The 21,092-nt window shown below is 50.5% G+C and overlaps 1 protein-coding gene across 1 annotated transcript in view; it reads left to right on the forward strand.

Moving 5' to 3' along the window:
- The window catches only part of BMP7 (bone morphogenetic protein 7), a gene marked incomplete at both ends in the record, with an annotated part of 74,712 nt that overhangs the window by 33,561 nt on the left and 20,059 nt on the right, over positions 1 to 21,092 (forward strand). Inside the window, one exon of the mRNA XM_080925266.1 lies at positions 15,448 to 15,596. Coding sequence (XP_080781392.1) covers positions 15,448 to 15,596 — 149 coding nt within the window. The remainder of the gene's footprint in view (positions 1 to 15,447; positions 15,597 to 21,092) is intronic.

The following is a 21,092-nucleotide window of genomic DNA, read 5'->3' on the forward strand; positions in this document are numbered from 1 at the left end:
TGGGTACCATCTTCTTTCTCTTGTGCTCGACTAATGGGCCACGGCACTGCCTCCGGCAATCGCTAGTGCAGCTGCAAGACAAGGAAGGGAAGCAGCCGCTGCTGAGCCAGTGAAGCTGCCATTGAGGAAAGCCTCCTGGGCCCTGGTCTCAGGTCAAGGTTTCTCCAGGGTCAACTGTGAAATGTGTGTGTGTGTGTGTGTGTGTGTGTGTGTGTGTGTGTAAGCATAAACCAGAGAACACAAACCAGTGTCTCCCTCAATTACACTCCACTTTCTTTCTGAGATACTGTCTTTCACAGAATCTGCAGTTTTGCTAATCTTCCTTGCCAGTCAGGGGCCCTTGAGTCTGCCCATCCTGGGCACTGAAATTATAGGTGCATTTTCTTGCCTGGCTTGCCCTGAAAGCTTAAGCACCTGAGCTGGGTCCCTAGTACTCTCCTAAAAGCCCTAAAATGAAGGTTTGGGAAAGGTTTCTAGGAGAGACCCATAGGAATATGGGGGTGGGGGTGAGGCTGGGAGCAGGATGGTACCGGGCAGGCTCCTCAGGGGATGGATAGCTCTGGTCCGCTCCCCTGCTGCGGGGTGGCAGTCCATAGACAAAGTTGCATCCTGTGGTACTTCGGCCTTCATCGGGCATCATTTCAGGCAGAGCTCCTAGTTTTGGTGGGCTTTTGGCCCTTTTCTGGGGTGTCTGATGGTCACTGGCCTCTCCAGCCTCTGGCACACCTTGTAGCACCTAGATGTAGAAACAGAATAGCCAGTGGACTTGTCTGGAGGGACAGAGTAGCCCTGGTGGAGCAGGGATTCCAGTTCATCAAGAGCCAACAGCGAGACCCCCTGGGCCCTGGGGCCTTGCTTCCCAGGTAGGAAGGTCCAGAGGTGTCGGCCTTTGGGACATACCCCTGTGGAGGTGTCAGAGCTGTTCCTCGGTTCCCTCACTTCATCCCAACCTTCCCTTCAGCTTGTTCCTGCCTCCAGTTGCTTGGCTTGTCACTAGGCTCCCACTGCTTACAGCTCCTGAATCTACCTGCTCACAGAATCCCACCCAAGAATAGAGAGGAATCCAGACCCTCCGTTCTAACCCAACGAGCCTCCTCCTTAGGGTGTTCAGGTTCTGGCCTAGCTCTTCGACACCTAGCAAGTATGAATCCTTTTCCTTAGCTGCTCCTTTTCTCTGCTCCCTCTGGCCCTCTGCCCTGCTTCCTGAGGCCCCTGTTAGCCTTAGCTGTGGAGAATCTTAGGAGTGGTCACAAGCACACTGTCATTAAGACGGCAGTGCAGGCTTATGTTTGCCTATTGTCGGAGTTTATCGATAACATTTGAAAGCTGCGTCGGTGTGCTCGGCGTGAGGTACGTAAGCCACTGGCTGGTGTGTAGACTTGGAGACTGGGGTGGTGGCGTTTGTCTGCTCGCTCCCCCTTGGTGAGATTGGGCACAGTGCAAGGCCTAAGCCACACTGTTCATCCGGTGACACATCAAACATCACAGTGAGACGGTGACACATCAAACATCACAGTGAGACGGTGACACCTTGGGAGGCCTCCCCCCAAGAAACTGTGGGGAGCCCTGTGGAACTTCTGAGTCAGCTTGGTGTCCTCTTGATGGACCTCTGTCTGCGGCTGGTGGCCCAGAGTCGGATCTTTCCAGACTTGCCCTGGTCACCACATTTCTGAAATGCCACGGGCTAGTAAACAGTGTTCCTTGTGGCCTCTGGGCACAGTTCTCTCCTAGTGTTTGGGTCCTGGGGATCAGACTCAGGTCACCATGCTTGGTGGCAAGTACCTTAAGCCACTGAGGACACTGTGGTCTTTCTACCTGGTCATTGGAGGCACATGCAGTTACTCGCTGAGGCGTCTCACTGACCCAGGTGCCCCCCTCACTTTTCGAGGTCCAGATGTGGCAGGTGTATCATTCATTGGCCTTATATTCTTGATAAACTAAGGAGCCTGTTAACTCTCATATGGTTTTGTGTATGCCCATGCGTGTGCATGTTTGTGTGTAGGTGTGCACGTGTGCCTTTGCGTGTCCAAACCAGGACAACCACAGGTGCCGTGCACCTTGTTCATTGTATTTTGACTTAAAGTTTTTCCTTGGCCTGCTGCTCAGTGTGTAGGCTAGCCTTGGGCAGCCAGCGAGCCCCAGGGAACGGACTATTGTTACCTCCTCAGTGATGGTTACAAGAACACGCCTCAGCTTATCCACAGGTGCTTGGGAGTTGAACTCAGAGCCTGGTGCTTCTGCAAGGCCATTTTACCAACTAGCTCCTCGCCTTAGCTCTCTGAGGTGGTTTTGTGTGAGGTGTTTTTGATACACCTACATGTCTACATGTTCCTGACTTAATTTGATTATGTGATAGATGGTAATGTCTCATTTGCACAAATTGGTGTCTATTAGTCTGTACCCCATGGTTTGGGTTGTATGGACCATGCATGAGGACTGCTGACTTGGGAAAATAAGGTTTGCTCTCTCAACAGCCCCAATCTATACTCTGACTAGTGAGAACTTCTGTCTGTGAGGGTAAGACAGGCCTGAAGGTGACTAGACCGTCTGTGCCCTACAGAGGGCCTTGGGGGGCAAGGCATGGCCTCACCAGCTCTGTCAGTAGCTCCATGCACCACCAACATCAAGTTCATTTTCTTGCTATACCACGATCCTTTCCTCTTTTGGTCTCTGGGTTTTGGAAGCCTAAAACAGTCTGTCTGTGGTTCTTTTATTTTTTCTACCCCTTAAGGTTGGAAAGGCGATGCGGTGGAAAACCTGGCGGTGTTGGTTCGGTGATGCCGTGAGGAGCGTGAGGTTTTCTTGCCCTATTTCAAGCTAGAGCTGGAGGCTGCAGGAAATGGGGGAGACCAAGTCTGGAAAGATCCGCCTTGCACCATCAGCAGCAGTCGGGGGTCCATCGAGAGGACATGGAGCTGACTCAGAAGCTCCACAGGGCTCCCCACAGTTTCTTGCAGGGGGGCAGGCCTCCCAAGGTCTCACTGTGATGACGTTCGATGTGTCACCAGATGACACAGTCTTTGCACGGTGTCCAAGTGGATCTCACCAAGGGATCCCTGCCCCCAGTTTCCACGTCTCCAGCACCAGGCAGGGTCCCTGCAGGACGATGGAGGAGGTACCCAGAGTCTCTCCTTAGTCAGTGTGGGTGATCACCGTGGGATTTGGGAGTCAGCTTCCAAGGGGCTCAGAGTAGGACCAGTGGGCAAAGGTGTCAGGGAATCAGGAATCCAGTCCATATCTGGGACACTTGTGAGATTCAGAGAGAAAGTTCCATTCTTTTTCTTTAAATGTTTTTACATACATATTCATTTTGTGTATTTATGTATTTGTTGGGTGTGTTTGTCTTTTGTAGGATCGGAGGACAATCTGAAGATCTCAGTTCTTTCTTAAGCCACTGAGCTGTCTTGAGGCCCTTCAGAGCCTTTAATGTACACACGTGTAGTATGATCACTTTGACGATCAATATGCCTATTTTACTGCAAGCCCTGTTAGCCTCTGGCCCTCTGCTAAGGGGCACACTTTGGAGACCCGGATATATTCCAAACCCATCTTCTTCCAGACAAGCTCTTGAAGCCCCGAGTATGAATGGCCACTTGTTCCCTGCATGAGCAGCACAGCCCTTCTGGTCCCTGTGCAGGCCGTCCTGGGCCCTCCGAGGATGCCTGGTGGGCTTCCTCGGTGGGCAGTCTGCCAGTCTTGGGGTGGATGGGAAGACTGTGGGTGGCCCCAGCTCAGTCTGTGGTAGGAGGTGTTGTGGCTTTTCATCTGTTTTTCCACCTTTCTCCCAAACGACTTAATTTTGGTCTTCCTGGATATATGTAAGGCATCCAGAAAGTGATTTATAAAAAGCATTGGCCTCTCTGACTTCATCGGCCAGCCGCAGGGACGCCAGGACCATTTAGGTCCTTGTTGGAGAAGCAGGGCATTTCCTAACACTGAGGTGGGCAGCTCCAGGCGCCTGGTGACTGACCCTGCAGGGCCAACTTCCCCTCAGGACTTTGATCTGTCTCCTGGGCCTCCCTGTGGCCTGGAGTGTGCGTGCTGGGCTGGCTCCAGGTACACCGTCTAAGTGCCTTCTCTCCTGACTCATGAGGGCTCTACCCACATGACGTCATGCTAGCCTGGGAATGCTTGTTCGCTGTTTGCTCTGTTCTCTCTCTCTCTCTCTCTCTCTCTCTCTCTCTCTCTCTCTCCCCCCCCCCTCCCTTTCCCTCCCTCTTTCCCTCCCCCTTTTTCTCTCTCCCTCTCCCCCACCTCTTCCCCTCTCCCTCCATCTTCCCCTCCCCCTTTTTGTCCTCTCCCTCCCCCTCCCTCTCCCCCACCTCTTCCCCTCTCCCTCCCTCTTCCCCTCCCCCTTTTTTCCTCTCCCTCCCCCTCCCTCTTTCCCACCTCTTCCCCTCTCCCTCCCTCTTCCCCTCCCCCTTTTTTCCTCTCCCTCCCCCTCCCTCTCCCAACCTCTTCCCCTCTCCCTCTCTCTTCCCCTCCCCCTTTTTTCCTCTCCCTCCCCCTCCCTCTCTCCCACCTCTTCCCCTCTCCCTCTTTTTCTACCCCTGAATCCTGCCCAGCACAATGAAGATGTGTGTGTGTGCGTGTGTGTGTGTGTGTGTGTGTGTGTGTGTGTGTGTGATAACTGGCAAAGATTCTGCCCCTCAGCATGTTCTCTCATCTCCATCGCTTAGTACCTGACGGTGACCAGAGGCCTGCAGGCCCTGGCCCAAGCCACCTGCATCGTTTCCCCACTGGTCTCATACGGGGTCCTGTCTGTCCCTTTTGTCAGAAACACTTGTGCTAGCCCTGTTGTCTATACTGGTCTAAACTGCTTCTGCTCAGTCTTCTCCTGCCCTGCTGGGGTGTCCCCTTGAGCCTCTTTCTCCCACAGGTTTTGTGCCTTGACTTCGCACTTCCATAGATCTTTTCTTTTAGATGTTTTGTTAGCATTTTGGTTTCCCAGTTTGTGTGTTGCTGTCCTGGCCTCTTGTCTTCGGACCCCATTCTGGCTGCCTTTGTCCCCAGCTCTGGCATAGGCACGGGAGGGGAGGTGTCCCCTGATGCTGATGCTAACCAGGTTGCTGTAACAAGGGACCACATGTTTAATGGCTTAAAATACAAAATCTAGAGCTAAAGAGATGGCTCAGTGGGTAAGGTCTTCAGTGCATAAACATAAAGACCTGAATGTGGATGCTCACCACACACAGGACAGCTTGGAGGTACAGGGCGAGTAGACACACCTTTCATCCCAACATTCCGTGGGTAGAGGCAGGCAGATCTCTGTGAATTTGAGGCCAGCCTGGGCTACACAGGGAGATTCTGCTTCTTTGTTTTGTTCTGTTTTAATAAAGGCAGGGCACGGTGATGTGAATCTATAATCCCACTGTGGAGGGCAGAGACAGGCAGATCCTGGGGCTCTTGCTGGCTAGCTGGTTTGGGCAACCCCAAACATGATGCTCCAAGTTCACAGAGAGCCTGTTGCAAAAACTAAAATGGCATACATATTACAGAGGATGACACCAGATGTCTGGATTGGAATGGGGGGGGGGGTGATGGTGACTCAGTTCCTAGCCTTTTCTGGCTTCTTGAAGTGGCGTCTTTTCTTGGTTGTGGATGCTCTGCCAACAGTCACATCATGCTGACACTCTTCACTGTCTCCTTTTACTGAGGATGATGACACTGTGGTGACTTTGGGCCCTGCGAGTGGCAAGCTCTGCATGAGGGTCCCTGCAGGTGGTGGGCTCTGCCTGAGGGTCCTTGTAGGTAGTCACTGTGCCTGAGGGTCCCTGCAGGTGGTCACTGTGCCTGAGGGTCCCTGCAGGTGGTCACTGTGCCTGAGGGTCCCTGCAGGTGGTGGGCTCTGCCTAAGGGTCCCTGCAGGTGGTGGGCTCTGCCTGAGGGTCCTTGTAGGTAGTCACTGTGCCTGAGGGTCCCTGCAGGTGGTGGGCTCTGCCTGAGGGTCCCTGCAGGTGGTCACTGTGCCTGAGGGTCCCTGCAGGTGGTCACTGTGCCTGAGGGTCCCTGCAGGTGGTGGGCTCTGCCTAAGGGTCCCTGCAGGTGGTGGGCTCTGCCTGAGGGTCCTTGTAGGTAGTCACTGTGCCTGAGGGTCCCTGCAGGTGGTGGGCTCTGCCTGAGGGTCCCTGCAGGTGGTGGGCTCTGCCTGAGGGTCCTTGTAGGTGGTCACTGTGCCTGAGGGTCCCTGCAGGTGGTGGGCTCTGCCTGAGGGTTCCTGCAGGTGGTTCCTGAGGGTCCCTGGAGGAGCTACAGCTGAGCCTCAGGCTGTGATATTGGGGAAAATCCCCCCTCAATTCTAAAACTTGAATTCAGGGCCTGGAGTCTGTTAAGTATGCACTCTACTACTGAGCTGTGCTCTCCCCACAACCCAATCTATCCTGCCCTCTCCCTCTTATTTTCATTTTGAGGCAGTCTTCCCAGATTGCACAGGCTGGCCTTGAACTCGAAATTGTCCCAGTAGCTGGGATTGTAGGCCTACACCACCATGTGTGAGTGTGAGCACACATTTAGTCATATCTCTTTAAGAGTGTGGCAGCCACCCAGATTCTCCCTCCCTCCCAGCCACCATCAGCATTGATACAGATACTCCCCCATTTACAGCCGCAACTAAGATGTCGTCCAAGGACTTCAAGGTTCACCTGGGCCCTCAGGACCCTGGAATCAAATAGATACCTTCCTCACAGTGGGAACTGGGCTCTGAAACAGGCCTTCACTTGTGGTTGAGACCCTCATTTTCCAGATGGCCTTTTGGGTCTCTCTCTCTCTCTCTCTCTCTCTCTCTCTCTCTCTCTCTCCCTCCCTCCCTCCCTCCAAGAAAAAGACTGTTTTTGGTAGTGTTGATAGGAGAACGTGAGGGCATCCCCAAGGGAATGGTTGAAGGCTCCTGGGTTTTGCAGACTAGAAATAGCCTCAGAGTAGTCAGAAGTCCCAGACAGGACTCTCCACCCTCCCACACTGGAGATTTAAAATTCCCACTTTCCATGGTGGTAGAACTTTCCACGAGAGGGTGTGTTGATAGGGCTGGTGTGTGTGTGTGTGTGTGTGTGTGTGTGTGTGTGTGTGTGTAGGGCAGCTCCACCCACTTCCCCTGGAGGTTTAGGTTTCTACAGTTCACAAGTTTCCTTGGGAGGAGGTGCCCTGGATGTAGCAGCTTGCAGGCCACAGCCAGGTGGTTAATTATTAACACCACAGTGCCTGTCTCAGGGTCAGCCCTGGTTCACACTGCACAGAGCAGGGCTCCAGGGAAGCCTGGGTTTCTGGAGGGGAGAGGGTGACCTTCTGTGTCTTGATGCTGTGTGTGTGTGTGTGTGTGTGTGTGTGTGTGTATACATGCACTTGCTACCATGCAGACCAGAGAACAACCTCTGACCCATTGAGGTTTCCACCTTCTAGAGTCCAAAGAGTACTCAAGTAGGCTTCTTGTGTAAGGGATGCAAGCTTCAGGAAGTTATCCTTACAGGGGGCACTGTGCCGAGTGTCATAAGTTTTGTTCATTAAAAAGGATAGAGCATCTCTCAGCCCTCACTCCAGAAGCTTTTTGTTGCAGTAGAAGGAGGTTAACACAGAGACCCACAGCTGGTCAGGGTGCAGAGAAAAAGGGACCATGGAGTGCTCAGCCTTACACAGGACATTTCTATCACACACACACACACACACACACACACACACACATACACACACACACACACACACACACACACACACACACACACACACTCGCTCCCTAGACTCAGGGAGTGTAAGAGCCAGAGGTGGTGGATGGCTACAAAGAAACATTGTCTTCTGGATACAGCAGGGCTGTTGCACTCACGATGCACAGTAGGTGTGACAGCATGCAGGGATATTGCTCATATGATGCACACAGTAGGTATGACAGCATGCAGGGCAGCTACACATATGATGCATACAGTAGGTGTGACAGCATGCAGGGCTACTGCACATATGATACACAGCAGGTGTGACAGCATGAAGGACTATTGCTCATATGGTGTACACAGTAGGTGTGACAGCATGCAGGGCTGCTGCTAATATGATGCACAGTGAATGTGACAGCGTGCAGGACTATTGCTCATATGATGCACAGTAGGTATGACAGCATGCAGGGCAGCTGCACATATGGTGCATACAGTAGGTGTGACAGCATGCAGGGCAGCTACACATATGGTGCATACAGTAGGTGTGACAGCATGCAGGGCAGCTGCACATATGGTGCATACAGTAGGTGTGACAGCATGCAGGGTTGCTGCACATATGATGCATACAGTAGGTGTGACAGCATGCAGGGCAGCTACACATATGGTGCATACAGTAGGTATGACAGCATGCAGGGTTGCTGCACATATGATGCATACAGTAGGTGTGACAGCATGCAGGGCAGCTGCACATATGGTGCATACAGTAGGTGTGACAGCATGCAGGGTTGCTGCACATATGATGCATACAGTAGATATGACAGCATGCAGGGCAGCTACACATATGGTGCATACAGTAGGTGTGACAGCATGCAGGGCAGCTGCACATATGGTGCATACAGTAGGTGTGACAGCATGCAGGGTTACTGCACATATGATGCACATAATAGGTGTGACAGCATGAAGGGCGGCTACACATATGATGCACATAGTAGGTGTGACAGCGTGCACAAGATCTTTTCAGACTCAAGCCAGAAAAGAGAAAAGTTACAGCATGTGGTTCATGTATGGGGCGGTCCATGTGCTCATGTTTGGAGGCCAGAATTTGAAAGCAGGTGTCATTTTCAGGCATGCAGCCCGCCTTATTACTGGAGGCACCTTTTCTCACTGACTAGGTTGGCTGCTCACTAAAACCCAGGATCCTCCTGTCTCTGCTGTCCAAGCCCTGCCCTGCCCATTTTTTTTAAAGTAGGTGCTGGGGATTTGAACTTGGGTCCTCATGCCTGCAATACAAGCACTTTGCTGACTGAGCCGCCTTCCCCATCCTTTGTATGTTTTACATTTGTTCGTCAGTTTCCAAAGGACGACCGAGGGCTTCTCTTCTGTTCCTGGGGCCATCTGAGGTCACCAATGATGCTGGGCACTGAGATACCCAAGCTGACACCTCACTCAGGAATGGCGGGCCTCTTCCCCCCTTGCTATGGTGGTTTGAACGAGAAATTGAAGACTTAGTCCCAGCTGGTGCTGGTGTTTGGGGAGGGTGTGGAATGTCTATGAGGTGCAGCCTTCTTGGAGGAAGTACATCACTGGCGGTTGGGGCTCACTCGCTCTCTGTGTATGGTTGTTGGCAGAACTGTGATCTGACAGTGTAATTTTTTTCCCTTTTTATTTTCTTTTTAAAATTTTCTACATACATCTTTCTTTTTTCTTTCTCAAAGATTTATTTATTCATCCATTTATTTATTTATTATTTATTTAATGTAAGTACACTATAGCTGTCTTCAGACACACCAGAAGAGGGTATCAGATCCCATTCCAGATGGTTGTGAGCCACCATGTGGTTGCTGGGAATTGAACTCAGGACCTCTGGAAGAGCATCCAGTGCTTAACACTGAGCCAGACCCCCCCCCCCCAGTGTAATTCTTTTCAGTCCTATTAGTTTTAATGATGGTTCTTAAATACTTGAAAACCTCCCTTCTAGCCCACCACCCACCAGAGGTAGTGGGAAAGAAAGGATACGGGGAAAGTGGGCCTGCTTAGAAAGGTTCTTGGGAACAACTCTCGAGAGTTGTCTGGAAGTCGGCAGCTCAGTTCACAGGTCAGCAGGGGCAGCTTGATCCACTGGCAAACACTTCACAGATACCGCAGACGTCCAGTTCAGTAGTCAGGATAGCAAACACGAATCAGCCGTGGTGAGACCCAGCAGAGTCACCTAAGCTCTGTCTCTGGCTGCCTAGTGCTATTTATTCCCTCCAAACATCACATGTGCTCCACGGGCCTGCCTCAGCATGCGCGTCTGTCTCTGCTGACATCACTCTGCCAATCAGCCATGGAAATGTCCACAGAACACCACCAGAAGGGTTTTTGTTTTGTTTTGTTTTGTTTTGTTTTGTTTGGTGTATTTCTTTCTGTGCAGTCCCGACAAATGCAGCTCAACTGTGCATGTAAGGTAAACCAACACATGCATGTTGTTAGCAAAGACTCCTTCTTCACATGTCCTTTCACATGCTTGCTTTAGCAGAATGTCCTTTCACCTGTGTTTGCTTCAGCTAAACATTGCTTCATGTGTTTGCCCCAGCAAAACACCATTCAACCGACTTTCTAGCAAACCCTCAAGTTTCTACTTCTTCCCCCCCCCTTTTGCTCTTGCTATGCTTTTTTGACTGACAGCATGTCTTTGGCCTGCCAGCTTCTTGCTCCTGCTGCTGTGCTTTCTTTGCTTTGACACCCTGTCTTCCCTGATATGACAGATTGACTCAATTCCCGGAGACATAGCTAAAATAAACACCTGTTTGTTTAAGGTGCTGCTGGTCACGGCGTTTATCACCTTAACAGAGAAGTAGCAGATATACTCTCTTTGCAGACCCTCCAGCTGAATGATCTCTCTCCCCCTCTTCAGGAGACATCATAATTGGGGGTTCTATTAATTCAACAGAACACCATGACCAAAATCAAGTTGGGAAGGACAGGGTTTATTTGGCTTACGCTTCCACATCACTGTTCATCTTCGGAAGACGTCAGGACTGGAACTCATACAGGGCAGGAAGCTAGAGAGGCAGGATCTGATGCAGAGGCCATGGATGGATTCTGCTTGCTGGCTTGCTCATCATGGATTGCTCTTCCAGCTTTTAGAACCTAGGACCACCAGCCCTGGCAGGGCTCCACCCACAATGGGCTGGTCCTTTTCCATATCAATCATCAATTTAAAAAAATGCCCTACGGTCTTGTGCACAGCCTAATCTTATGGAGGCATTTTCTAAATTGAAGTTCCCTCCTCTCATTGACTTTAGCCTATGTCAAGTAGACATAGAACTATCCAGCACAGGAGGCCCCCTCACCTTCCTTCCCCAACCCCCACTGCAGCAAGGCTTGCTGACTCGGTGATTCAGTTACCAGGGACAAACCCAGAAGCAACTCAGATTCTCAAGGCCTGGCTGGACCTTGCTCCCACAGGGACCTGTTGACACAGCGGGTCACACAATCAGCCCAGGCACCTGAGATGGATATCAGCCTCCTCTGCTGTATGAGGGGATGCATCCTGGATACAGACAGGAGGAATTGTTGGTGGCCATGCTTAGAGGGTCTCCCACAGCTCTGAGTGTCGCTGTACATGCGTGAAGTCCACAGTTGACAGCCTTGTATGGATGGAGGACTTTCTGCTGAGAATACTTGAGCAAGTCCCTAGGATTTCCTAGCACATAGCAGAGAGAATCTGCTCACCCTGGCCTAACCGGCATGTAACTCAGGAACACTGGGAGTGTGCCTGTGTTCACTTGGCTCTTTCCAGTTGCCGTTCAAGGGGACCCTGTTCTCATTTTACCTAGGAAGACACCAGGGCTGAGGGTGAGCTTCCTTGGCTTCTGTGTCCATCCTCTCGGATCCCACCCTCCTCTGGTGATGTCTCCATTCCACGAAGTGCAGAGAATGGCAGATACCATGCGGATCCTAACAGATCCTGCATCTCCCTGCCTCCCTACTGAGATGTGACCTATGGGGGAGTCAGTGGATGGGGATAAGGCCCAGGGATAGAAGTTCTTAAATTAGATTTGCTATGACACACCTAGTTCTACCATGTATAAAGCAATGGCACCATGTTCTCAGGCCCACGAATGAAATGGAAACCATATCTGCTGCCCGAATTCACCACATAGATCAGAACCATAGCGGTCCTGCGTTAGCCTCCCGGGTGCTGGGATTACAGGCATGTGTCCCCATGCCCAATGTGGGGACATCTAATGTGACCAAAGGCTGGGGAAAGTTCGGAGTTTCAGGCTTGGTAAGCACTCAGGCTTCTGGAGTGGGGAAGGCAAATGAATGTGCATCTGTTCCTAGGGGCCCTAGCACTTTTGGGTTTGTTCCCCTACCTCTCTCTGCACTCAGCCTGGGCTGGGCAGGCAGCCATTGTGCTCTAGGTAACAAAGACTGTCCTGGAGGCCCATTCACAGCTCTCTATGTTCTTTTGCAATACTATGAGCCAGACCAGGAATCCACTTTCCCGCACAGTTGGGAGAAAATGCTATTGAGTGGGTACCTGCTGTCTGTCTCCCATGGTCCTACATCTGTTCTGGTGAGGGATCGCAACATCTTCATCCCCCTCTCTCCCTTCAGATAAGGTGTGGCTCTTCTCTGCATGCATGGGATTAACTGCAAACAGAGATGGCTACAAAACATGGATGCCTTCTTGGTGATCCAGGGAGTCACTTCTGGCCTGACACGACTTGCTTTGTCCCCCTGTCTGCTCCCCTCTCCCTGCACACCAGACATCTCAACAGTGTCATCACCGTGGCTTCTCATCTTCTGCTCGGAGCAGATGTCAGGAGTTGACTTGAAGTGACAGATACATCTTTTTGCTTCCATCCGCTGTCTATCAGGGTAGCGTTAGCGAGCTGCTTTGGTTCAGGGAGCTCTGCAGAGTTAGGGAAGCCATCAGGCAAACTGGAGATGAAGCCAGCCACATTTCTGTGTGTGCGGCTTTGAAAGCTATGAAATATATTCCCCAAATAAGTTCTGAAGTCACCTCTAAAGGGGCATCCAGGTAGGAGAACTTGAAGAATAGGTTGTTATTACTCAGTTCGAACGTCAGAACAAAACTTGGGATCTCTCAAATCCTCGCCTCTGTAATAAGTCATGGAGAAGACAAACTACTGCAGACCTGGAGGTTTCCTAAGGGACAGCATAGGCTCTTACCTGGTGCTTGGTTTCCTGGTTTAAGATGAGAATTTGTAGCATCTTAGTTTTTTATGATGCTGTAATGAATTTCTCAAGACTGGGAAACTTAGAAGAACAAAACTCGTGTTCCTGGTTGTGGAGGCCGGAGGTTAAAGTGTTGGTGGGAACCAGGTCTGGCAAACGTTACTCTGTTTCAAGATGGCGCCTTGTTGCTATGTCCTCACACAGTGGAAGCTGGGAAAGTACAAAGGGGCTCAAATGCTCTCCTTGGAAACCTCACACAAGGACTGGTCTAGTCTCACGGGTACCATCTTGAAAAGCTCCCCTCTTAATATCATCACATAACGGATTAGCTTTCCACGTGAGTTTGGCGTGACTCTCTGGCTGGAGCAATGAGGTAATTCAACATTTTCTAAATCAGGTACGAAGGAGTGTGCACCGGGACCACCCACACCTCTACCTATGGTCCTGGTGATGTTGTCCCTGTCTGAAGTCCCCTGCCCACCACTTCCAAGCCTGGGGATGTGACTTGCCTAGGTCACCTACGTTTCCTGTGCCTTTGGTGACTTGGGTCCATGAGACCACTGGTCCCCTCACACCTGCCTTGGCACTACCTCTCTGAGACTGTTCATGTCCATGTTTGGCTTCTGAATGACTATTGAACTCCTAGAGCAATGCTGATGGGTTCTGAGTGCAGAGAAGTTAAAAACACTGGCTAAGGGTCTAGGTACAGCTTAGCTTCCCTACTTGGGTGTGTTGTTGGGCATGGTCACAGTTTAATGCATTATGGCTCCCAGCAAGGAGAGAGCTTGGAGGTCTCTGGGACCTGTGGGACTGAAGACTGTGAAAGGCCAGCACTTTAGTAGGAGGAGGAGATTGGGATCAACTTGAGACTCTTTTCAGACTGGCATCTGGTATTGGCTCTGGGTGCTATTAATGGAACACAAACAATGAGTCTGATTTGTCAAAGGCTCTGAGAATTTAAAGGACATTCTGTCAGGCCTGCCTTCTACATCTCAGTCCTGCCCAGATAGGTCTTCCCAGTAATATGGCCAGGATCCCCAAATCACAGGGTTGTTGTGAGAACCTGGTGACAGGAAGCTGCCTGAGTTTTCTTTTCCAGAGCCTGGCCAGTGAACTCCGCTCAACCAACAATTACCATATCTGAGGGTTTTGTGTATGAACAGCTTCAATGTTTTCCTGTTCCAGGGAAGGTGGTAACCCCAGGGCTGATGGTAGCTGTGAGGGGCCCTGGAAAGGGTTCAGGTTGGAGAGGGGCATTACTGCCCCAGTGTCCAGAACAGCATGGGGGCCCTAGTATTTTAGTTGATTACCGAAGGGCTCAGAATGTTGAAACTAAGACTCAATAACTAAAAATCCACAAGAGCTCTTTTGAATACCTTATATATTATATGCAAGGATGGTGTGGTATTTATCTACCCATCTGTCTTCCACATACCTACACCTCCATCACCCTCATCCATCCATCACCCCATTCATTTGTCAGCTTCATCCGTCACCCCCATTCATTTATCCACCCATCCATCCCATCATCCATCCATCCATCATCCATCTGTCATCCATCCATCCATCATCCATTCATCATCCATTCATTCATAATCCATCCATCCATCTATACATCTATCATCCATCCATTCACAATCCATCCATTCATAATCCATCCATCCGTCATCCATCTGTCATCCATCCATCCATCCATCCATCCATCCATCCATCCATCTATCCATCCATCCATCATCCATTCATTCATAATCCATCCATCTGTCATCCATCTGTCATCCATCCATCCATCCATTATCCATTCATTCATAATCCATCCATCCCCATCCATACACCCATCCATCCATTCATCCACCATCCATACATTCCTTTATCTCATCTGTCCTCCCTCTATTCATCAATCCTTCCATCCATCTCTCTCATCCATCCATCGATCATCTATCCATCACCCACCCATCCATATGTCATCTACCCATCGTCTGTCTCCATCTTTATCAATTCATCTCTCCATTCATCCACCTACACATTTATTTATCTCTCATGTATTCACCACCCACCCACCCATTCATCTGTTCATTCACTCATCCATTCCTTATCCATCTCTCATCTACCCAACTACTTACCTACCTACCTACCTACCTGCCCACTCATTCATCTTTTATTTCTCTGTTCATTCACTTAACCTATTCATCTACATATCTACCCATCTATCTCCTATCCATGAATCCATCTATTCTCCAACTCTCAGGCAGTTAACCTTCCATCTTTGACAGGGTGCATAGAGCTCTTGGCATGGTGCCAGACACCGTGTTGGCATTGCCTTCTGCCCCAGAAAGCTGTATAATTCCTGCTTCTCCTGTGTCCTGCTGGGGTCCCCTGACATACACTAGAGTGAGATGGCCTATGTCAGTTTTCTATTTAGAGAAACTATACTTTCTCTATCACAACTGCTGAGAGGTCATTGTGCCCATGTCCTTTTCTGACAAGTCTCTGTGTAGAGGACTGGTACCCTGCCCCACTTGGTGTCTTACACAGAGCTTCTTCCTGTCTGTAAGCTGCTGGCTGTCAGTGTGGCCAAGCTGTGACCTACCTAACCCTCTGTCTCTCTGTCTCTCTACTCCAGGGAGTCGGACCTCTTCTTGCTGGACAGCCGTACCATCTGGGCTTCTGAGGAGGGCTGGTTGGTATTTGACATCACAGCCACCAGCAACCACTGGGTGGTCAACCCTCGGCACAACCTGGGCTTGCAGCTCTCTGTGGAGACCCTGGATGGTGAGTCCCAGACATCAACACCTCTAGTCCCATGGGGAACCTCATACCCCTGAGCTTCCGAAGGAGCTCAGTAGCAGTCCACAAGTTTGTTTTGTTGTCTGCCTGCACACACCTCAACCAGCCTCAGTACTCTGGTTTTTCACCTAAGCCCAACACATCTCTTGCTGCTTACAATTGAGCAGGCTGAGCCAGGGATGGTCTTGCCGCTCACAGCATCAGCAGGGGTGCAGTCCTGTCCGATATGCAGGATCTTGGATCAATGGAGACTTGATACATGAGAACCTCACAAGGTTAGAGTCCTGAGGTGACATAATACACTCAGAACAGCGGGGTGTGCCAGCCAGGTTGTTGTCTCCCTGCCTCAGCACCCCTGGCCTCCTGGGAAATGGAGCATGGTTGTTGGCATCCCCAACCTTCTAAGTCTTCAGACATTGCCAGATGCTCTCTGTAGGGTGAGATTGGAACAGTGAAGACACCTTAGTGGTCTGAGTTGCCATTGTTAACTGGACCTTCCTGACGGATCTCCCTGGCTTCCTCCCATGTGTATGTATGTCTGTGGGGGGCTATTGCACATGATCAAAGGCAGCCTCAGAGCAAGGATCAGAGTTACTGGGGGTTATGAGATGTGAAATGAGTGATATCAGTTCTGGGAACTGGACTTGGGTCTTCCACAAGAGCAGTGTTTACTGCTGTGAGCAGACACCATGACCAAGGCAACTCTCATAAAGGACAGCATTCAACTGGGGCTGGTTTACAGGTTCAGAGGTTCAGTTCATTATCATGAAGGTGAGAACATGGCAGCATCCAGGCAGGCATGGTGCAGGAGGAGTTAAGAGTTCTATATCTTTATCTGAAGGCCTCTGAGAATACTGGCTTCCAGGCACCTAGGATGAGTGTATTAAAGCCCACACCCACAGTGACACACCTACTCCAACAGGGCCACACCTCCTAATGGTACCACTTCCTAGGCCGAGCATATACAAACTATCACAAGCAGGAAGTGCTAGCAATCTCGACCCATCTTTCTTGCTCCCGTTCTACCAGTTTGGGTTTGCGTGTGTGTGTGTGTGTGTGTGTGTGTGTGTGTGTGTGTGTGTCAGAAACACCTTGTTTTAGTTTGTTTTGGAATAGGAAATACTCATTCCCCCATAGTAAACATGATGGAAGTGCGTCACAGTAAGGAGTTTTCCCTAGTGTTCTTCCCCCAGGTTCTGAGTTCCACTTCCCAGAGGTGACTCCCGCTTAACACTTACAGGGATCCTGTCTGGATGCTTAAGAACTGATTATAGGTTCTGACCGTCTGTTTTGCTTTTCTCATAAAGGATGGTGTGTGTCTTAGTTACTTTCCTGTTGCATAAAACACCATGACCAAGGTGACTTAGAGAAAAAGGCGTTTATCTTGGCTTACAGTTCCCAAGACTCAGCATCCTCGATGGTGAGGACAGCAGACAGTAGGTCTAGTGACAGGGACAGAGCTCACATCTTCAAACGGAAACCGTGGAAGAGCAAGGTAGAAGAGGCGCTTTACTCTCAGAGCCTGTAACCTGCCCCCCCCCCCACCCCTGTGACTTACTTCCTCCAGCAAGGCTGCAGCAACTAACCTGCCCCCAGCCCCAAACAGTGCAACCTACAGGGGACCAAGTGTTTAAATGCCAAAGACTATGGGGGAACGTGTCTTAGTCAAACTGCCACAGTGTTCAGGTGGCAACTTACCTTGGCGATTGGGCCCATCTGTTATTAAAGAGCTTTCTAATTCACCTTAAAGTGTGTTTTATGACCACACGCATTGTTCGTGTCTAGAGCCCTGCCCGCTCTCAGTCTGTCTTTCGACCTGCTGGGATCTTGGCACGCTTGTCTCCTACACGCAGGTGGTAAGGGGTGTGACCACAGAGTTGTTAGAGGATTTCATGAGTTGGTAAAAGGGGAGAGATTTAAAATTGTGTCTCAGTGGGAATTTCAAGAGGGGTAGGGACACTTACCACTAAGCTGACCGAATTTAATCCGTGAGCCCCATACGGTAGGAGAGAAATGCATGCGAGGTGTCTTCCACACATGTACCTTGGCATATGTGTGCCTCCCAGAGCATTTCCCAGAGCACCTTTCAAAATGAAGATTCAAACTGAATAGGTTTGGAGTACAGGAAAGCCTCTTATGCTCCCCAGGACGCTGAATGTTGGTTCCTGGACCACACTGTGAGTGGTCAGAACTGACATGTGGCCTGAACAAACTGTGACTGTCAATGCCACTGTGAGGGCTGGAGGCCTGATGTTCCCCCTCTGTGACTCTTGCAAATGGAACTGTAGTGAGGAGCAGGGCTCTGCCGAGTGAGTGACGCTCACGTCTGAACCTGGTCCTGCCTGTGCTGCCTGCAGTCTGTCTTCAGCCTGCCCAGTTTTCAGACCTCCCGGATGCCTCCAGCGGCACAGGGGGTTTGAACCCTCACACCTGCTCTTCCTGACTCAAGCCCCAATAGAACAGAGGCACCTTGAGTGTGGGAGCACCTCTCTCCTTCTGAGAGAGGCATGGCGTTTCCCATTGCAAAGATTTGGGATCTTTGATTCCTCCCCCCTTTGTGTTATGTGTATATCCATGTACTCACCACTGTGTGTGTGTGTGTGTGTGTGTGTGTGTGTGTGTGTGTGTGTGTGTGTGTGTGTGAGTGTGGAGACCATCAGTCAACATCCAGTATCATTCCTCAGTTGCATTTGCTTTCCATCTTGTTTTTTGAGACAAGAAAGCCTTTTACTGGGCTGAATTTACCAAGTAAGTCGGGTTGTCTGGCCTATGAGGACCAGGGATCTGCTTTTTCCTGGTGTTGGAATAACACAGCTTTTAAAGAAAATTGACATTCACACACCACACACGTGAAGATGAGAGAACAGCTTGAAGAAGTCTGCTCTCTCCTGCCGTGTGGATTCCAAACTTGGTTGGTCAGGCTTGGTGGCAGCACCTTTGCTCATTGAGCCATATTGCCTCTCCACCCTCTGGCTTTTTTTCTACATGGGTTCTGGGAGATCAAAGTCAAGTCCTTGTGCTTTGGAGGCCAGCCCCTCACTGACTGAGCCACCTTGCACCCTATTTTCCTGTCTGCCTGGGTTTACGGTGGTTGTCTTCTGTTCTGTTCCAGCTCTCTGCAGTTTAATTTGCTTTTCTTTGTGCCCCAGACAAGAGCAGACATGATCACTTTCTCCTCGGTGGTTTCTGGCCTTTGCCTCTTATCCCTCCTGTCAGAGATAATGGCTTCATCCTGGACCCTAGTTAGAATCTTGAGGGTAACTGAAGGACAGTCTGGCTTAGGCATCATCTTTTTGTTTTCTTTTTCTGCAGCCCAGGGCTGTGGGAGCAAGATGAGAAGTAGAACAATCCTGATCCTGCCTTTCCATCCCCCACCTTCTAGAACATTCCTTTTGTGAAAGCTCATTTAAGTTCAAGGCTGAGTGTAGACCACAGTGTTTGGGATCACTCTGTGCTTTCTGGACTGTTTCCTGTCTCCCCTTCTCTCAGTCTTTACCCTTTCCCTGCCCCCAAGACTTACTCAGGTCTCTAGAAAATACTGGAGTTCCAGAGTTCCGTCTTCTGCATTGGGAATTGGTAATGAATGTTACCCTGGTGACTACTTTCAGTTTGAAGGCTGCTCTTGTCACTTTTGAGTCTTCATGTTTTTTTCCTGTGTGAGTGAATGTGTACATGTGTGTAGGTGTGGGTGTGCCTGGATAGGTGTGCACAGATACATGTTCACATGGGTACGTGGAGGTCAGAGGTCAAGATCAGCTGCCTTCCCATATCTCTCCTATTTTTTTTTTTTTTTTTTTTTTTTTTTTTTGTTCTTTTGGACAGGGTCCCTCCCTCCCTCAATCTAGAGCTCACTGATTGGCTAGACAGGCTACCCAGGGAACTTTAGGAATCTACCTGTCTCTACTCCCCCCCTGGTGCTGGGGTTACCTAAGGCATTCAGCCATGTTCGGCTTTTCACGTAGTTTCTGGAAATCCAATCATACCTTTGCACTTGGCCAGTGAGCACTTTACCCACCAACTCATCTCCCCAGAGTTGTAGTATTTTAAAACGATTTCTAACAAACCAGAAGTGATGTTCATGTCATTGTCCACAGATGTGTCTGGTGACACCAATCACATCCGTCTGACCCTGTGGTCCACAGCAGTTCTTAAGCTTTCCTCACAGAGCTAAATAGCTGGAACAGACACTCAATAACCTGCCAATCTGGGTGTGATGGGCTCTTTTGAAAGAGATAACTTCTGGGGGAAGCTTATGGCACTGGGTCTGCAGCAGCCTTGCAACAGCCTTGCAGCAGCCGGTACTGCCTGAAGGGCCACAGGTGCCCCTGGACGGGAAGGGTTCACGGTCTGTTAAGGATGAGGCATGCCGGCTGAATCAAGTGAACAGGTGCAGGAGAGGAAGCCAATACCCAGCGAGCCTGTGAGACTCCAAATATCAATAGCTCCTCTGGAAACCCTCCCCTGCCCTCCAAGCTGGTAGCTAAAGAAACCATACTGTCAGGGAAAGGCTCTGAATGTACCTGCTTCCTGGATAAGGCATAGAAGAGAAGGCAGACCTGTCCAGGTACAACGCTTTCCCAGGATGATCATTGATCATCCCAGGATCTCCATTGGTCACCTGGCCAGGGAAGGACTGCCTTTTGGAACATCCAGACAAATACACTGAGGTCTTTAGCTGTGTGGGTGAGGACTTCTGGGATGTGCTACAGGGTAAGGTGACTGGCACTTTCTAGCCTCGGGTTCATGATCTTCTCCAGGGACTGGTCCATTAGAGTCACCTGGGTTCACAGGTCCTGTACGCATTCACCAACAGCAAGTCCCCGAGGGTGTCACATAATGATTGCATTTTTGGGCACCTTGGGGTCTGGCTAGGTAACAACAGTACTGTGTCCCTCTCATACCTAATGACGAGGACAGCCTGCTTATGTAGAGAGCAGGATGACTGACAGATTCCCCTCCTGCAACCACATGGCTAAAAGGCTCACAGGGCCCACTGGGAAGTGTGTGTGACCAGCAGCTACTTCGTGCTGGGCGTTCAGCTGGCAGCCGAGTCTCTTGTGCCCACCCTGGGAATTTGATGTTTTGGAAGTTCCTGCAGAGGTCAAGTCAGGGTGGCACCTCCCAGGAGGCAGATGACCAGCCCTCACCCTTACTCTAACAGTAAATCAAGTCCTTGAGACCACACTAGGATGGAGGAGACCCATCTGGTGGCAGCCAGAGCTGATTGCCTGCCAGACCTCAGTTTCCCCTCCCTGCTCAAGAACATCTGCTTCCATCCAAGTGTGGCGTCAACACCGCAGAGTTCCTTCTGGAAGCCTGATGTTTTTCCGGCCTGACGTCAGACCCTACTGGATGGCAAATTGCAGAGCCCCCAGCATGCTGGATACTCACTTCCTCCATCTGGCCCTGAGGGAGGTCCCAGGTCAGAGGTGCTCTTCCCAGACCACCCAGGCAGTGTGCAAAGCCTTTCTGTTATCCCTC

This window comes from Micromys minutus, assembly GCF_963924665.1.
Source record: "Micromys minutus genome assembly, chromosome: 11".
Classification (NCBI taxonomy): Eukaryota; Metazoa; Chordata; class Mammalia; order Rodentia; family Muridae; genus Micromys; species Micromys minutus.